Source organism: Propithecus coquereli, unplaced genomic scaffold (assembly GCF_000956105.1).
Source record: "Propithecus coquereli isolate 6110/MARCELLA unplaced genomic scaffold, Pcoq_1.0 Scaffold396, whole genome shotgun sequence".
NCBI classification, from domain to species: domain Eukaryota; kingdom Metazoa; phylum Chordata; class Mammalia; order Primates; family Indriidae; genus Propithecus; species Propithecus coquereli.
In genome coordinates this window covers 791,290-810,459 of record NW_012149685.1, presented here as the reverse complement: position 1 = coordinate 810,459, position 19,170 = coordinate 791,290, and the positions used below count along the sequence as shown (strand labels likewise).

The 19,170-nt window shown below is 35.5% G+C and overlaps 1 protein-coding gene across 1 annotated transcript in view; it reads left to right on the top strand.

Annotated features, from left to right (window-relative positions):
• The window catches only part of LRRC7 (leucine rich repeat containing 7), a 571,016-nt gene that overhangs the window by 250,036 nt on the left and 301,810 nt on the right, over positions 1-19,170 (top strand). Inside the window, exon 4 of the mRNA XM_012652676.1 lies at positions 5,246-5,363. Coding sequence (XP_012508130.1) covers positions 5,246-5,363 — 118 coding nt within the window. The remainder of the gene's footprint in view (positions 1-5,245; positions 5,364-19,170) is intronic.

Below are 19,170 nucleotides of genomic sequence, written 5' to 3'. Positions count from 1 at the left end.
TTATTGTTACCAGTGAGTTTTATACCTTCAGATGATTACTTATTGTTCATTAATGTCCATTTTTCATATCGAAGAACTCCTTTTAGCATTTCTTGTAGGACAGGTCTGGTGTTGATGAAATCCCTCACCTTATGTTTGTATGGGAAAGTCTTTATTTCTCCTTCATATTTGAAGGATATTTTTGTAGAATATAATATTCTAGAGTGAAATTTTTTCCTTCAGCACTTTGAATAAGTCATGCCTTAGTGGCTTTGAATAAGCCACTATCTCGTGGTCTATAAGGTTTCCACTGAGAAGTCTGCTGCCAGACTATATTGAGTTCCTTTATATGTTATTTTTTTCTTTTTTCTTGCTTTCCTTAGGATCTTTATCTGTGTCCTTTGGGAGCTTGATTATTAAATACCTTGAGGTAGTCTTGTTTGGGTTAAATCTGCTTGGTGTTCTATGACTTTCTTGTACTTAAAAATTGATATCTTCCTCTAGGTTTGGAAAGTTTTCTGTTATTATTTCTTTTCTACCCCAATCTCTCTCTCTGTTTCCTCTTTTAGGCCAATAACTCTTAGACATGCTCTTTTGAATTTATTGTCTAGATCTTGTAGGAATGCTTTATTCTTTTTTATCTTTTTTCTTTTTTTTTCTTCTGACTGTACATTTTCAAATAGCCTGTCTTCAAGCTCAATAATTCTTTCTTCTGCTTGATCAAATCCACTGCTGAGAGACTGTGATGCATTTTTCAATTTGTTGACTGAATTGTTCATCTCCAGAATGTCTGCTTGATTTTTTTTATTATTATTTCAATCTCTTTGTTAAATTTCTCTAATAGACTTCTGAATTCCTTTTCTGTATTGTCTTGAAGTTCACTGAGCTTTTTCAGAACAAGTATTTTGAATTTCTTATCTGAAAGATCACATATCTCCATCACTCCAAGATTGGTCACTGGGACCTTAATTAGTTCATTTGATAAGACTCTGTTTTCCTGGATGTTCTTGATGCTTGTGGATATTCATCAATGCCTGGGAATTGAAGAGTTAGGTATTTATTTTAATCTTCACAGTCTGGGCTTGTTTGGACCCATCCTTCTTGAGAAGGGTTTCCAGATATTCAAAGGGAATTGAGGGTTGTGATGTATGTCTTTGGTTACTGCAACCATACCAGCACTAGGGTGCCCCAAGTCCAGTAATACTGTGAATCTTGCAGACTCCTGGTTTTACCACCTTGGTGGACTTGGATGAGATATGGGAGAATTTCCTGAATTACCAGGCAAGGTCTCTCACTTTCTTCCCTTACTCTCTGGGGTAGGCTGCTAGAGCTGAGGGAGGAATGATGTGGCCACTCCCTTATGGCCACCACAGCTGGAACTGTGTCAGGTCACACCTGAAACCAGCCAATATCACCCAAAACCTGTAGTGACTGCTTTCTGGCTACCTCTGATGTTTATTCAAAGCCCAAGGTCTCTTTAGTTATTCGTGGTGCATCTGGCTAGGACTGGGTTCCTTCAGGGCAGCATGTATCCTTCTGGCCCAGGATGGGTCTAGAAATGTCATCCAGGAACTAAGGCCTGGACTCAGAGGCTTGGTACATTATTTTACTCTGCCTGAGCTGCTACTCAAGTTGCAAAACAGAGTCCTCTGGACTCTTCCCTTTCCTTTCTCCAAGTGGAAAAAGACTCTCCCTCAGCTGTACTGTCTGGAGTTGGGGGAGGGGTGACCCAGGGAGTGGCTTGGCCACTGCTACTGGTGTCTCACTAGATCACATGTACCCCAAGTCCACTGACTCTGAGCCAGCACAGCCATAGGAATTGCCCATGGACTGTAGTCTTTGTGGCCTGTGCTTCCTTATGAATTTATTCCAGCCCTCAGGCCACATTTTGTCAGCTGGTGGTAAGGCTAGCTGGAACTCCTGTTTGGGGTAGAGGATTTCCCTCTGGCTGAGCTGGTCTAAATGCTCCCTCAATGGGCACCTGTGCAATTCTGTCCTGTGCTATGCAAAGTCCCACAATCACTTCACTCTCCCATCCCTCAGGCACACAAGTTTTCTTTGCATTCAGCATACTTGCATGACACTGCAGGAAACAGGGAAGGGTGGCTTAGACAATGCAAGAGTGTCTTTTCTGCCCTCTTCAGTGCCTCTTTCCTTGATATAATGTTAAAACCAGGTATTGTGATTGCTCACCTGATTTTTGGTTCTTCTGAAGTTGCTTCCTTACATGAATAGTTGTTGAATTTGGTGTTCGTGTGGAAGGATGATCCCTAGAGCTTTTCTATTCAGCCATCTTGCTCCCTCCTTCTTTCTGAAATAATATCTTTTAGAATACATATTTTTTAGCTTAAATATATTTTTATTTTCAACTTTTGGACCTTTTTCTTTTGTATCAACTCTCACTGAAAATTCCAAATTTTGCTTTAGTTCGAAATGTTTATTTTGGACTCAGTAATTTATATCACATACTCTTCCCAAACCAATTTTTTTCAGAGTTAAATTGCTTCCTTTAGCTCAAGAAAAAGAGCACTTTAGTACATAGATATTTTAAGATTCAAAATAGTTTTATTGTTTTTGAAATGTGAAATATCATTTGCAAATGAAAGGCAGGGTAACCATGACCACTAACAGTTTTACTCTAATTAACTATTAATTGTATTTGCTCTATTTTACTATATTGAAGAATTACAGCTATTTTATAATTATTCTATGCCTCATTTTCATTCAAATCTTAAATCTTGAAAGAGCCATTACCATGGCATCTTAATTTCTTTGCCAATTTGTAGACATTATGACTCATATCTTTAGATTCTACTGACACTATTTACCTATCTGAAGCTTCCAACCCAGTGAACTACCACTCACAGTTGAAACCAAGCACTCCCCTCATTTTTCATTTAATTATTATTTAATTATTTCATGTAATTATTATGCATGTTTCTAAAAATATTTACTCAGCATATACTATGTATAAGACACTGTGCTGATCACTTTTATATATAAAAAGAAGAAACAGGTTGATACTAAGGTAAATCAGATGTGATGCCATCCTTCAAAAACCTCATCATGTAGAAAATTAAGAAATAAATTATTATATAGGTGTGCCTCTGTGTCTGGTATATAAATATTAATAACAGCTAGCAGTTATCAAGTTTAATAAATGCCAAACACAATTCTACATTTTCATGAGTACCTTATTTCATCAAATTCAAGGCCATTGATCATAAGACACATTATTATTGTAGTACCATTAAGAAAGAAAAAGACACTTCTTAAAAATTATTACTTACTCTTGACTGAAAGATGCATTCCAAATATCAAAGATGTTAATATATGAAAAAATGTGGAACTTAGAATTGATGAATATATTAACTCATATAATTCTCTCAGCAACTCTTCAAGTTAGGTAATTTGTTCTCAACAGTAATTTTCAGGCACGGAAACTGATGGGTTCAGAAATGTTAGGTAACTTGCCCAAGATTGCACAGCTAATAAATAAATGAGTGAAGATTGATCACACATCAACCAGATTCCCTGTGCATTGCTCTTAATCTCTATACCAGAGATCTTGGATTCTCTCTCTTATAGGCTGTTCAGGAGTTTCTATATCTTTTGTTCCTAATGTGGCCTCATTTAAAGTTGAATAAGAATATTAGGACTTCTATTAATGTAGTTGAGATGATGATGCAAATTTTAAAAAACAACAGACAATTGTGTTCAAGCCTGTACATTGCTTAAAATGGTAATAGTTCTCAGACTAAAGAGTAGTCAGTAAATCTCACCAAAATCGGTCATGAGGCAATTGATTTTTTAATCTATGAATTTGTAAGTAACCACATTGCATGCAGATGTAGATATAATAGTGGTATCAGAATGATAGAGACTGAAAATAGTTTACATTAACTTTTTCCATGAGTATAGACATCTGTTTTCCTATTCCTTTAATAGGAAAATTAGTAGTTAGAGGAAACTATCCATCGAAGTATCCATCAAAGTTTTATTTTTTAGGTTTTATAAAAAGAAGTAGCAACATTTATGTATAAGATGTTGAAAATTAATTCTACACTACATGAAGTATTCCAAATAATCTTTGTAAAGAGCCAAAAATGACTGACCCAAAGTAAGAAGCTGCATATTTTATCTTAAGTAACAACCAGCATAATCTATTTTTTAAAAAGCTAATGAGTTAAGAAATAACAACCATGTGCTACATTGTTTTTGCTTGCCTATAAATAATGAATTACATGTGAGAACAAGTGATAGTTAAGTGTACTGTAAGCCAATTGCATAGTCATGGATATCAGAAACTTAATCTGTTGAAATTTAGCAAAACAGAATTAGAAATGTCAAACAGAAAAGATCTCATTAAGATAATTCTTCCAGAAATGAATCAAAAATTTTATCCCAGCTGTTCATATCATGCAGGAGTTAAGATGAGTTGGACAGAGCTAAAAAATAGAATTTATTGTTTCTCAAATATGGTAGTGGAAACACACATCGAAATTTCCAGATCACCTGTGTGCTTGTTAAAAATGCAGATTTTTGACCCTCTTCCCAGACCTATTTGGGTAGAGCTCAAGAATTCACATTTTGAACAAGCGCCTCTATCCACCAGTGATTATAAGCATGTTGGATTTCAGAACCATTACTTTAATGGTTGGCTCTTCCCCACCTAGTATTTTGGACTGATGGCAGAAATGAACCAATCACTTGTGATGTTTTTTTACCAAACATCAGAGGTTAAATGTTTTATTTACCAAATATTTATGAAATAGTGTTGGGGGAGGGGCACAAAAGAAATATGGGCTCATATATACCAATGTATTGCAATTCTTGTATGTCTAACAACTGTTCAACGTGGTGAAATTAATGTGTTATGCAATCTAATGCAGTTGTAGAAAAAGACCATTGAGGTAATCCTGGTAGCTGTGGGAACAGAAAGGACAACTCCAGAAGTTATTTCAAAGAAAAAAAAGTCAGTAGGAGTCAGTGGCAAGTTGAATGTTATTGGAAACAGAAGGAAAAAAGTGAAATATTTTGGGTTTTGAGTCTGGGTAGCAGAAAATAGAGAGGCATGAACTGGGATGGAATGGAAAACCATTCTGAAAACAATTGAGAATATGGGTATGGAGAAAAGTGAGGCTTTTATAGGTGGCTTTCTTACTACCACATTTATGAAAATGTTGACTTGCATTTTCTTACTGAGTTTATGTATGAATGGATTTAACTAGATTGAGATCTAATTAATGATTATTTTCTATTACAGCAATTGTTCAACTGTCAAGCTCTACGAAAACTAAGTATTCCTGACAATGACCTTTCAAATCTGCCAACCACTATTGCTAGTTTAGTTAATCTTAAAGAACTCGACATCAGTAAAAATGGTAAGAATCTCATCTCATCTCTAAAGATCTAGAAACTTTTTACTGAAAATGTGCTTTAATGTTTTCTCTTGGCAAATGATATAAAATAACTTTTTCTTTGATTTTATTGCAAATATAAGTTAATTTTGTGAAAAGATAAATTACAAGTCAAAGAGAGAAAACTCCTTTCACTGATGTGCCTGACTCACTTAGGCCTTATTTCCCTCTGCTTCAGATATATACTCTAAATTTTAATAAATATTTTACTACCCTTACACTGTTTATTTCTCTCATTCTTAGAGTAAAATTGTTTTTCAACATGTCTCAAATATCATCTGTACAATGAGGCCTACTTGTTCACCCTACTTGAAATTATACTCTCAATTTCCCTTACTGGCTTCCATTTTTTCCCCAAGCACTAACCATCCTCACAATATTGTATAATTTACTTAGTTTCTGTGGTTATTTTATATTTTCTCTTGACCTAGAATGTAAACTCCATTATGTGACAGGAGGAATTTTTCTCTATTTTGGTCACTGATGTATCCTAAATATCTAGACCAGCGCCTTGGAAATAATAGAGACTCAGTAGTATTTGTCATATTTCTGGCCAAACTTGTATATCTGGTGTTTTTGTTGATGCTTCTGCTGATGTTGATATTCAGGTTGAGGAGATTTACCTTTGAGTGTTTGTGGAAATGATGCTTAGCACTTCAGTATGTCCAGGCACAATGAGGATATAAAACGTGACCCCTTCCATCATTAAGCTATTAATAGTTAAACTTTGTGTGTGTGTGTCTGCGCGCGCACGCGTGCACGTGCACCTGCGTGTGCCACACGTGCACAAGTAGTGCTTTAGTTATAATATATTTGGTGCCAAGGGGACAGGCATGGACAAAACAGATCCCTGCCCTCATGAAACTTACATTCTATTGGGTGATTTAGACATTAAACAGAAATTGTAGATAATTAAATAAACAATTTTGGGGGGGAAGATACATGCAATGTGCAGGGCATGCATATGAGAGGGATGTAATTGTAATCCAGTCTTTGCAGTTACAGAAAGTTTCCCTAAGAAGTGATAACCAAGCTCAGACAGAACCAATAGAGGTTAGGTAAGATTGGCTTGACATACTAGGTAAATAAATGTCTGTTTTGTGAAAGACCACCAGAAAAATCTCTTGGTCACATGTAAATGTGACTTTCCTAAGAAACTTAGTGCCTTTTAGAGCTCCATGACAATATCCCAGTAGCCTTGTCTTTCTTCATTTGGCCAGAAACTCCCCTCCACGGAGGTCTGCATTGCTCATTCCCTTAACACCTCCAGGCCTTTGCTCAACGGTACTCTCAACAAAGCCTTCCCAGACCATCCTACTTAAAAGTGAGACACAGCTACAAGCACGTTCTATTCCTCTTTCTTGTTTCTTTTTTTTTTTTTTTCATATAAGAAACTGACACACCAGATATTTAACTTATGTATTTATATATTTTCTGGACTTCTCTTACTAGAATTAAAATTCAGCAATGCCCCAATTTTGTTGTTGTTTCGTTTGCTGCTATATCTCCATTGCCTAAACCAGTGTGCAGAGCCCATGAATGAATGGTTGTTCTGAAACATAGAACACTTGTTGAAATTTACCAGTGAGAATTTCTAGTGGTTTCTTCAATTTAAGTCTTTTGAGAGTCATTGAGAAGTTTATAGTATCATCGGGGAGATAAGACTGACACTCAAATAATCAGTGAATATCATAAAATACTATGCAATGAAGTGCTTAATTATAAGGCACACATTATAATTATAAATTCTTAGAGAATGGAAGATTATCAAGACCGCTGTTATTAGGGAAGAGTTCAAGCAAAAGATGTAGCCTGAAGATTTCCATGAAACACAGTAGCATCTGAATAAAGGAAAGCATTTCATTTGAAGGAGACAATCAGAATGAAAACAGAGGACACAGACATCTTTCTACATCACCTTGACTTGCCACTTACAGGTTTTTCAGGAAGACAATCTTAAAAGTACCAAGTGCAGATTTAGAGAGAGAATAGCAACTAGATTTAGACCCATGGAAAGATGATCTTGGATCTATTAATACATTATTCTTTTGAGAGTAGATTTACAGATGACACATTTGTATGGATTGGTTTTTCTATACTTAAATAAAAATGACTACTACTTATGTGTTTATATACATTCACACATCAAATTCTAAGTTGAAATTACAATCTCTGAGAAATATTATATGGACAAATACCATATCCCTTGGCTTCCAGGCAGGTTTAGCTGGATAGTCCAAGTAAATAAAAATCTATCTTATTTTTAAAGCGGATTAGAAAGCAATTTATCAGTGGCCACTGGTGATCAAATGGACCATCAGCCCCTCTCCCCTCCATGGAGGTTGGAGGGGGTAGGGCTGAAAATCCCAACTCTCTAATCATGCCTTAGTCTTTGTGGTGACCAGTCCCCATTCTGAAGCTACAGATGGGCCCCCAGCCACTAGTCATCTCATTAGCATGCAAATCACATTCTTTGGAATCCAGAGATTCCCAGGGTTTTAGCTGATGTGTGCCAGGAACCAGGGGCAGAGACCAAATATATATTTATTATATCATAGTGTCACAAGTTATATTCATGAAACTTCAGATATTATACTTAATGGACAATTTAAAGATTTTTAAGAGTAGCTTTAATTAAATGGAATTTTCACATTGCCTTTGGACCTGGACACCTGTGCAAACTGCCCTTCCTCTGTAAGTGTTCAGTTGCATTTTGGGAAATTAGTGCTATTACCAATTGCAGAAATTGGAGAACAAGGTTGCACAACAAGTTGTTGCTTGACATTCATGGAAAAGAAATGCCCCCTGGGTTGCTGTATTGTGAGGAAAGAAGGACAAGGGCCAGCATATGTGTTAAGTGTGGGAACATATCCTGCTCACACCTGACTTGCCCCCCACCTAATGTAGCAAAATGGGTCTCCTCTGCACAGCTATGCATTGGGCTCAGTTACAGCTTTGGTGTTTTCTATTCCATTAATCTGTTCTATCTTCCTCAGTCAGACCCTCTATGATATATGTAACTACCATAAGCCAAATAGGGTTATCAAAATTAAAGTTCATTTCCAGAATAATTTCCAGAATAAGCAAAATACCATCAGGGCAAAAAGCACTTTCCATCCTTTGTTCTTGATTATCTGTTTTCCCTTCAGTTTTGGCCTTACTGTCTTGTCAACTCTTTGATGCTTTTAAGATGTTTTAAAATATATTTTATCTACATTTTGTACTTTTTCTCAATGAGAATGTTGGTTTGAATAACCTAGCTTCACCACCATTGGAAACAGGAGGTCTTCTTCCCATTCCTTCCTGTTCAGTGGGAGAAAGTTCACTTCCCATTAAGATAAAACTCAAATAACATCTTCCTGAAATTTTCCTTTATAGTTAGTCCAAAAAGTTTCCTTTCTTTCATGTTCCATTTATAGTTTCTAACTCTGTTTTTCCACTGTTCATATCCTGTCTTTAATGTACTTGCTTATGCCTATGGCTGCCTCTCAGCTAGAAGCAAAGTCCTTGAAAGTATGAACACTGTCTTAGTTATCTTTTTGTCCTTGGTAGCACCAAATTCATGTATTTTATATAATAGACTCTCAATACATGCATTGGTTGAATTGTACTGGATTCTGCTGAAATACAATAAAAGGGTTAAAAAGAAAAAAATAATTTTATCACCAAACGTAAATATGAAATTCCTGAGAAAGATGACATTTCATGAGCATATAATTTCTAGCGGCCCTCTTGAATCAAAAAAAATTTGTTGCTAGGAAGTGAATCACAAATTACACTTCTTCAACTCAGAAGTTAGTCTGTAAACATCCTTAGAAGTCTTTGCAATTGTAATTTTGTGGCTTTGAGTTATGCTTATGATTCTCTAAATTCTGGGAATATGTGTGCAAAAAGACATACAGGAGACGGTGAGCCACTCTGCAACCCTAGTACAGTACTAAAGGCTGGATGAGTCTGATGATATATCAGCCATTGCTAGAAGTTACACAAACAGTAAAAGATTTCATCGCATCGACCTTTTCAGAAAACCATACCTAAAAGAGCTGTCACTGATTCTGTGACAAAGACCTAGACATATTACGCTGTATTACTTAGGGAGCATAATACATCCCTTGGAAATCTGTCAAGTGAAGAAAGAGCAGATAGCAGAAAATAAGTGCAGCGTCAGCACCACAATTGACAAGGTTGGAATAGCCCTGGTCGAAAAGAGGCAAGACTTGAGAGAATACAAGCATTATTGGTGTTTAAGGACAGGACTCAGAGTATTTTGAGATAGTGACTCTTTCAAGCACTCGTCAATGTAGGTAAAAATTTGCCTGAAATATGCTTGAATTAGATGAGTGACCCCTTAATGAAACTATTTCACTCCGAGGCAGCAGCTGAATCTGATCTTGGTTGTTCATGTGGCCTGCAATCTTTACTTTTCATGTCCAGTCCTTTACCTGTCATCTTGATCCACCAGTTTTTCTTCATGATTAAAAAGTACTATTTTATATTAAAGCCTTTAGATAAATGAGCTATCGTGTGCAGAAGGTATCTGCCCAATTTGAATGAATAGATTTTATCTACCTCTCTAACCAGAACTCCAACTGGCTATCTCCCTTCCATGTCACCCCAGATAATGCCAAATTGTCATTCCCAAGTGAATCAGGCTGGGATAGGTTGCTGTGACAGAAGAAACTATACTATCTTCTCTACCCACTCCTTCCTCCCCACTGCTGTACTGAGTTCTCTTCACTTTTAGAAAGACATTTCAGATGTCATTTATTCTGGGACACTTTCTTGACAGCCTATACACAAAGAGAATTAATTGCTTCTTCCTCTGTGATACCTTTTTACCTTATATATGTTTCTGTTTTAAATTTATCTCACTTTCAAATTTAATTTCTATGTATTTGACTAGATTATGAGACCCTTGGAATCAGAGATTATCTTATTCATTTCTTGATTTGGAACTACTAGCGCAATACCCAGTATATAGGGTAGGCATTCAATAAATGTTCATCAGGTAAATAAACATTAGGAAAAAAGCATTATTTTACATAACATAATATATTTATATTCCATTACATTAGGGAACGTACATAGGATAGGGTCCCTATCTATTATACTGGTAACCCACTAAATGTTTTAACTGAGGGCTGGAAAAGATAGAAATGGCATTGCCTTAAGTAATGAGTAACCACTAAAATCAGCTGTAACCTGCCATATAATAACATATTTAATATCTTTGATCCTTGGGATAATGACTACCTCATGTCAAGCTTTGACTTCTCCTTTGAGCTTCAGACTAATATAACCAACTGCCTTTTGGGTATAGCTATAATATATCCCCTAAACACCCCAAACATAATGTATTTAAAACCAAACTCATCATCCACCCCAACCTCCTTTTCCTCATAATCGAGTTCTCTGTTAATGTTACTATGATCTATACAGGGATTCTAGGCAAAAATTCATCCTCTCTTTCAAGTCCCATATCCATTCAGTCTCTAACTTCAGTCAAATTCACCTCCTAAACATATGGAAACTCTTTTTCCTCCTTGCTACTCCCATTGTCACAGTCTTAAATGAGTCCCCTGTCTCTTTCCTAGACTATTCAAACAGCCTCCTAACTGGTCTCCTCGTCTCCTTCACTGCCACCACCATCACCAAACCCACCCTTCACAAAACAGCTTTAGCACGCTTTCTAAATTGCTAATATGACTGCATTACTCCCCAACTTAAGATACTTCAGTTGATCTAGGATAGAGTACAAGGTCCTTAACACAGAATTAAAAGTCCCCACAAATGACCTCTATTGACACTTCCATTCCATCTGCCAATCCCACCAAGGGTGAGTTGCACTTTTTGACTTTATGGTCTAGATACTAAAGAGCTTCCTCACATATTTAATAATGTTTCACCATCTCCATGACTTTATTTTTACTATTTCCTCTGACTAAATCACTTTTTATATCTTATTTTACCTGGTTCAGTCATATTCATTATTCAAAACTCAGTTCAGATATCATTGTTTCTGTGTAGCCTCTAAACTCCTAAATTAAGTTAAAGGTCTCTCCTCTGTACTAATATACCCTGTGTATTCTCCATTCTAATGCTTAATATTGTATTGAAAATTTTTGACAGTTATATTAGAATATTTGTATGGTTTTAATTTTTAAACTATTAAACATTTTAAGCATGAAAAAAATAACACAAGGCACCAATGTGCCCACTATGGAGATTAAAGTGTTAGCAATTATTATAGATATCAGATACTAGGGCTTTTTTTTAGTAAATAAAATGTTACAGAAACTTGTTAATGGTCATTCTCATCCCTTCCCACTTTCTCCCTCTCAGAGTTAATGTGTTTAAAATTTCAACAAAACGCTAACGCATTGTATAATATATATTATTCTGCAAGATTCTTTTCCTTGATAACTGGTAGTTTATTTCCTCCCTTTATTTTTTATTTGTTTATATTCATGGGGTACAAGTGCAATTTTGTTACATTGCTATATTGTGTTGTGGTGAAGTCAGGACCTTCGGTGCATACATCATGGAAGCAACACAACGTGTATATTATCTTTTTGATGGGATGTTGGATTTAATTTGCTAGTATTTTTTAAGGATTTTTGCATCTATGTTCATCAAGTATATCAGTCTGTAGTTTTTGTTTTTGTTGTGTCCTTGTATGGTTTTGGTAGCAAAGTGATACTGGCCTCACACAATGAGTTGGGGAGAATTCCCTCCTCTTCGATTTTTTGGAACAATTTCAGGATTGATATTAGTTCTCTGCATGTTTGGTAGAGTGCAGCTGTGAATTCTTCTGGTCCTGGGATTTTTTTGTTGGGAGATTTTTTTTTTGTTACTGATTCAATTTTGCTACTCATTATAAGTCTACTCAGGAGTTCTATTTCTTCCTGATTTAATTTTGAGAGGTTATATGTCTCCAGGAGTTTATCCCTTCCCTCTAGGTTTTCTAGTTTGAGAACATATAGTTGTTCATAATAGTCTCTGATGATATTTTGTATTTCTGTGGTATCAGTTGTTATGTCTCATTTTTCATTTCTGATTCTGTTTATTTGAATCTTTTCTTGGTTAGTCTAGATAGTGTTTTATCAACTTTGTTTATCTTTTTGAAGAACAAACTTTTCATTGATTCTTTGCATTTGTTTTTTATTCTCTCTTTCATTTAGTTCTGCTCTGATCTTTGTTATTTCATTTCTTCTGCTAACTTTGGGTTTGGTTTGTTCTTGTTTTTCTGGTTCCTCGAGGTATGACGTTAGATTGTTAACTTGTGATCTTTCTACTTTTTTGTGGTAGGCCTTTAATGCAATGTTATTTCCTATTAGCACTGCTTTTCCTGTATCCCACAGGTTTGGGTATGTTGTGTTTTCATTTTTATTCATTTCAAAAACATTTTTAATTTATGATTTAATTCTTCATTGACCCAGTGATTGTTCAGGAACACGCTGTTTAATTTCCATGTATTTGCACAGTCTGAAGTTTTTCTTCCTATTGATTTCTAGCATTATTCCATTGTGGTCTGATAAGATACTTGATATGATTTCAATTTTTAAAATATCTGTTAAGACTTGTTTTGTAGCCTAACATGTGGTCTATCTTGGAAGATGTTTCATATGCTAGTGAAAAAATGTATATTCTGTAGTTGTTGGGAAGAATGTTCTGTAAATGTCTTTTAAGTCCATTTGGTCTAAAGATCAATTTAAATCCAATGTTTCTTTGTTGATTTTCAATCTTGATGATCTGTATAGATATTGAAGTCCTGCACTATTATTATGTTGCCTTCTATCTCTTTCTTTAGGTCTAGTGATAATTGTTTTATGAATCTGGGAGCACCGAAGTTGGGTGCATATATATTTGGAATTGTTATATCCTCTTGCTGAACCGATGCCTTTATCATTTTATAGAGACCGTCTTTGTCTTTGTCTTTTTTTACTGTTTTACATTTAAAGTTTGTATGAGTACAGCTACTCCCACTCACTTTTAGTTTCTGTTTGCATGGAAAATCTTTTTCTACCCCTTTACTTTTGGTCTATGTGCTTCTTTACAAGCAATGTGAGTTTCTTATAAGCAGCATATAGTTGGATCATGCTTTTTTTTACTGCATTCTGCCAATCCATATCTTTTGAATAGAGCATTTAACCCATCGATGTTCAAGGTTAATATTGATATATGAGGCTTTATTCCTATTACATTATTAATTGCTTTCTAGTTTGTTTTATAATTTTTTTGTTTTTTTCTTTTTCTCTTTTTGTCTTTGTGGTTTGATGAAATTCTGTAATGTTGCCATTTGATTCCTTTATCTTCATCCCTTGGGTGATTGTTTTATAAGACCTGCAAGTTATATTTTCATGTGTTTTTGTGATGGTGAATATCAACCTTTCGTTTTCATGTTTAACACCCCTATGAGCATTTCCTATAGGAGTCTAGTGGTGACATATTCCCTCAGCATTTCCTTGTGTGGGCAAGAATATTTCTTCTTCATTTATGAAGCTTATTCTAGCAGGAAATAAAATTCTGGGCTGACAATTTGTTTTCTTTCAGCACTTTGAAAATGCCATCCTGTTCTCTTCTAGCCTGTAAGGCTTCTGACAAGAAATCTGTTTTAGTCTTAATGGGATTTCCTTTATAGGTGACCAGGCACTTTTCTCTTGCTAATTTTAAAATTCTTTCTTTGACTTTGGCTTTAGACACTCTGAATATAATATGTCATGATGAAGTCTTTTGTGCAATATATTTTCCTGGGTATCACTGGGCCTCCTGTATCTGGATGTCTAATTCTCTTGCTAGACTTGAGAAGTTTTCATCAATTATTTCCTTAAATAGGTTTTCTAAACTTTTTGATCTCCCTTCCTCCTTGGAATTCATAAATTTGGTTGCTTTATGTAGTCTCAGATGTCTCAAAGGCTTTGTTTATTCTTATTTATTCTTTTTACCTTATTCTTGTCTGACTGAATTATTTCAAAAGGCCTTTCTTCAAGTTCTGAGATTTGCTCTTCTACCTGGTCTAGTCTATTAGCAAAGCTTTTGAATGTGTATTGTAGTATATCGTGTTGCCTTTAGTAAGATCTTCAGTTGCAGAATTTCTGCTTGGTTTTTGTTTAAGATGTCTATCTCTTTGGGAAATTTGTCACTCATATACTGAATTGATTTTCTGATTTCTTTGTATTGGTTTTCAGATTTCTCTTTCATCTCATTCAGCTTCTTTAAAATCAGTATTTTGAATTTTGTCTGGAATTTCAAGTTCTTTTTGATTGGGACTTTTTGCTGGACAATTGATTTGGTCCTTTGGTGGTGTCATATTTCCTTGCTTTTTCATGTTTCCTGTGTCCTTGCATTGATATCTGCACATCTGGTGTCCTAGTCATTTCTTCCAGTTTTTTGGAGTTGCTTTCATAGGGGAGAATTTTTTCTAGAAGATATATATATGTTGTTGGTTTAGTAGGACACTTTAGCTTTGGTTTTGGGTGCCTTGGTAGTGTGACCTTTATATGATTTCTTCATCAGTACACAGGGTCAGTAGTATCTATGCTTTCCTCAGTGGCTTAGGATATGGTTATTAATTGAGGCTGTGGTGAAGTTTTGCTGAGGACTTGGATGCCAACTGAGCCAGTCTTCAGGCCCTGGTGGTGGCAGCAGTATGCTGAGTGTGCCTGTTTAGGCCCCAGAGCAGCTTATGCTGGCAGAGGCATTAGTGTGTGTTGGGGGGCCAATTCTTGGGCCTCTAGGTGCCTTGCTCAGAAGCTATTAGTGGGAGGACTGAGCCAGGTATGTCAGCAGGTTCTCAGCTCTCCGGGCAGCTGGTATGATGTGGGTGACGGCAGTAACGGTAGTGGATCAATGCACTGGGACTAATATGGTCTACAGTCCCATGCCACCTATAACAGAGTGGTGGGTATGGCCCTAGGTATGTTTGGGAGAGCTTTGTCTTCTCTGTCTTTCCCTGGCCTGGTGGCGCCTACAGCTGCATTACCTAAAACTTGGCCCAAGGGCAGGGCACAGCCCAGCATTAACCTCTCAAAATGGTGCCTTGGGCCTTCAACCAGAGAGGGCAGGACTCCTCTCAGGTAAACAGTATGGGCAAAAGCTCTGGGGAGTTCAGTCCACTCACATCTCAGTCTCACCGAAGTCTGTAACAGTGCAGTGGGTATTGTCCTAGGTATGTCTACAAGAGCCTGATTTCCTTCTCCCTCCTTGGCCAGGTGGAGGCTATAGTCATGTCAGCCTGAACTTGGCCCAAGCGCAGAGCACAGCTCAGTATTGAATTCTCAAAATGGCACTTTGAGCTTATGACCAGAGAGGGTGGAGACCTTTCCAGGCAGGTGGCATAGGCAAGAAACAGTGGGGAGTGTGATCCACTCACATTTCAGCCTCAATAGCATCCCACAGCAGGGGGCTGGGGACCTTCCCAGGGTTGTGTGGGGGCTCCCAGTCCCCCCTCTTCGTCCTCAGAGCAATGCAGTGGCAGCAGCCTTGTCTGTAGATCCTCGGTATGTGGGCTGTCACAATGGCACCCAGCTGGAAGTGCTGCAGGCTCAAATCCCTGTGGGATTTTGTGTGGGTTTCCTTTCTGAAGCAACATATCTTTGCAATCTCTAGGCAGCTCCCTCTGTTAGGCCCTAGGCCCATGTGGGTCAAGGGGTTCTCCCATAGCCAAGACTGTAAAAGTCCATTTTAGAGTGTGAAGCCCTGGGTATTTCTTATTGTTTCCCTGCATCCAGGAGCTTCTCCCAGCTCTCACCCAGTTCCTGGAAAGGCAAGCTGCCTTAAACCCTCTCCTTACTTCTTTTTGATGCTTCCCCTCACTTCCCCTTTCTCTGGTGAATCTTTGTGTCCTCTCCAGGATGATCTATTGAAATATGAGTATCTCCTTACTATTCTGGTTCCTCTTTGTGGAGGAGGCATATACTACCTGTATCTAGTCAGCCATCTTGATCCTATCTCTATTCTGCAAGTTTTTCATTCCACATTGTCTCTCTGAAATTCGTCCTTGGAAATGAATGTGGATCTAGTTGCATCAGCAAAGTGCTAAAGTCCTCACTGCTCGATATACTTGCCCACATATGGGGTTATTAGATATATTAAATGGCAGCCAATCAAATGGATAAATAATGGTAGCTTGATACTTTAATTTATATTTCACTAATCACTATTGAAGTTGGCAATAAAAAAAAATTTATTGGCTAGTTTACAGTATCTTTCTCTATAGTTTTCTCTTTGGGTCCATTTCAATTTTGGATGTTTGTATTTGATTTGAAAGATTTATATACTCTGAACTAGTCCATTGTTGCTTATATGGGCTACAAATATTGCCTCCCAATTTGTGGCTTGTCTTCACTTGGAGATGCCATTGTTATAAAGAAGTTGTCAATTTTAGTGTACTAAAATTTACTACTCTTCCCTTTATTGTCTGTGTTTTTATAACTTATTTAAGAAATTCTTCCCTACTCTAATATCACAAAGACATTTTTCTATATTTTCTTCTAAAACTAGTAGTTTTTCTTTTCTCATTTAGGTCTTTAATTTATTAATTTCCAACTTATTTTTGTGCTATCTATGAGCAAAATTTATCTTTTTTCCATATGAATAGATGATTAATTGTTCCAGCAACATTTATTGAGTTTCCTTACTGATTTGTAGTTCTACCTCTTTTATTACAGAAAGCCTTTCCCCCCAAATCTCTATCCTGTCCCATCACCTTATTTACCTATTCCTGTGCCATTACCACATTATTCTAATCACTATAGCTTAATTTTAAGTTTTAATATATGAAAACACAAGTCTTTTTGTTGTCTTATTTTCATTTTCAAATGTGTTTTGTTATTCTTGGTACTTAATTCTTCCATATGAATTTTAGGTTCCATTCACTGAGATGCCCAATCTATTGAAATTTTTTTAATTGACTTGAAAGATTTAGAAAGAGCTGATATTTTTTGTGATGGTAAAAATTGTAATTCATGAGCATGGTATTTCCCTTTAGGTCTTATTTTTTAATAAAATTCTGTGATTTCCATCAAGAAGGTGTTGCATACATTTTGTGAAGAGTGATATTTCAGGTACTTTAGGTTGTTGGTTTTATAAATTGTATCCCTTTTAAAAAATATTTTTTCTAATTTTGGTTGATTCTATATAGAAACATTACTAATTTTGGTATCTTGATCTTATGTTCAGTGACAGTGGTGAATATAAGTTCTAATATATAACTAGTAGATTCTTTTGAATCTTAATGTATAAAAACATTTCATCTGCATATGACAACATTATTTCTTTCTTTCTAATCCTTAAATCTTTGTTCTTCTTGAGTAACTTTTTTGTAAATTATAATCCAACTAGGAAATAATCCATTTCATCATCCAGATTTTCAATTTTATTTCCATTTATTGTCCATAATCTTCTCTTCTACTTTTTATAAATCTCTTCCACATCTGTGACTGTTTCTTCCTTTGAATTCCTAATATTGTTTTGTGCTATCTTTTATTCTTTTTAACAATCTTGCCAGATGTTTTCTACTTTAATAATCTTTCAAATATACTTTTGTCTTGTTGGTCTTTTTGTTGTTTAGGTTTTTTGTTTTATTTATTTTCCAATTCATGAATTTCTATTTTCTATTACAGTTATTTTTATTATGCCCAGTCTTCTTCTTTCTTAGGATTTAATCAGTTGTTTTTTAGTATTCTAATATGTTAGGGGGTTTTTTAGTCATCAGTATGTTATTTTTATTGAAATATATTGCAGACTACATGATCTGGATGATACTGAGTTCTTATTAGTTACTGTCTTTCACATTGTGGCCAAGAATGTGGTCAATTTTTAAAATGTTACTTATAATTACATGTATTCTTTGATTATTTGATATAGGCCAGGGATCTATTAATATTATACGTTTTTCTCCATTATATTGTAAGCTTCTCTGGGACAAATATTAATGCCATATGTTCATGATTTTTACATACTTGTAACATTGAAAGCACCTAATACTTGGAACATTTTACTTACTTAGAAGATTCAAAACACCTAATGAACTGGAAAGAAATGAATTGGAAAATGAAGTTTCAACTTCTTGTGTTCAATAAAGATCCTATTCTTGTTTCTTAAAAATAAGTACATTAACTATGATCTTTCTTAAGAAATTTCAGTCAACTTTACTAAAACTTAGTTGTTTATCTAGCTACATATTTATAAATAAATAAATAAATATCCATGCTGCATGTAAATTACTCTTCCTCTCTTAATTCTTTCTGTTCCTTAATTACATGCAGCAATCTGTGGGTAAAAGCATCAGCTGTTCACACCAAAGAATTTTTTTATCTATTATTCTTAATATCTTAATTAAGTAATAAAATAAAAATTCTATGTGCATCAAAGATGAATGCATTTTGTGATACTGTGATCTCTGAATAAATAGTCTATGCCTGTTTATAGAGCTGATACCTGGTCATAGTGGAGTAAATTGCTTTATATGATAAAGCAAGATAATGAATGATAAGGTTTAATTAAGCAGTGATTCCATTTCAAGTCTGATTGTCAATTTATCATAGCTTCATAGAGACTATGACACTATAATTTAAGGACTTTAATGAAAATGAATTAATTTGAAAGCTCTTCCTAATTCTGTAGCAATTAAGTGATTTTTCTATGATCCGCTAAAAAACTTATTTCTATACAAGAATGAATTTGAACAGCATCATAGTAGGCAAAATCATTATTGTTAGTTATAATGAAAGGCAATCGGAATTGAAGGCATTATTTTGTGTTTTACCAA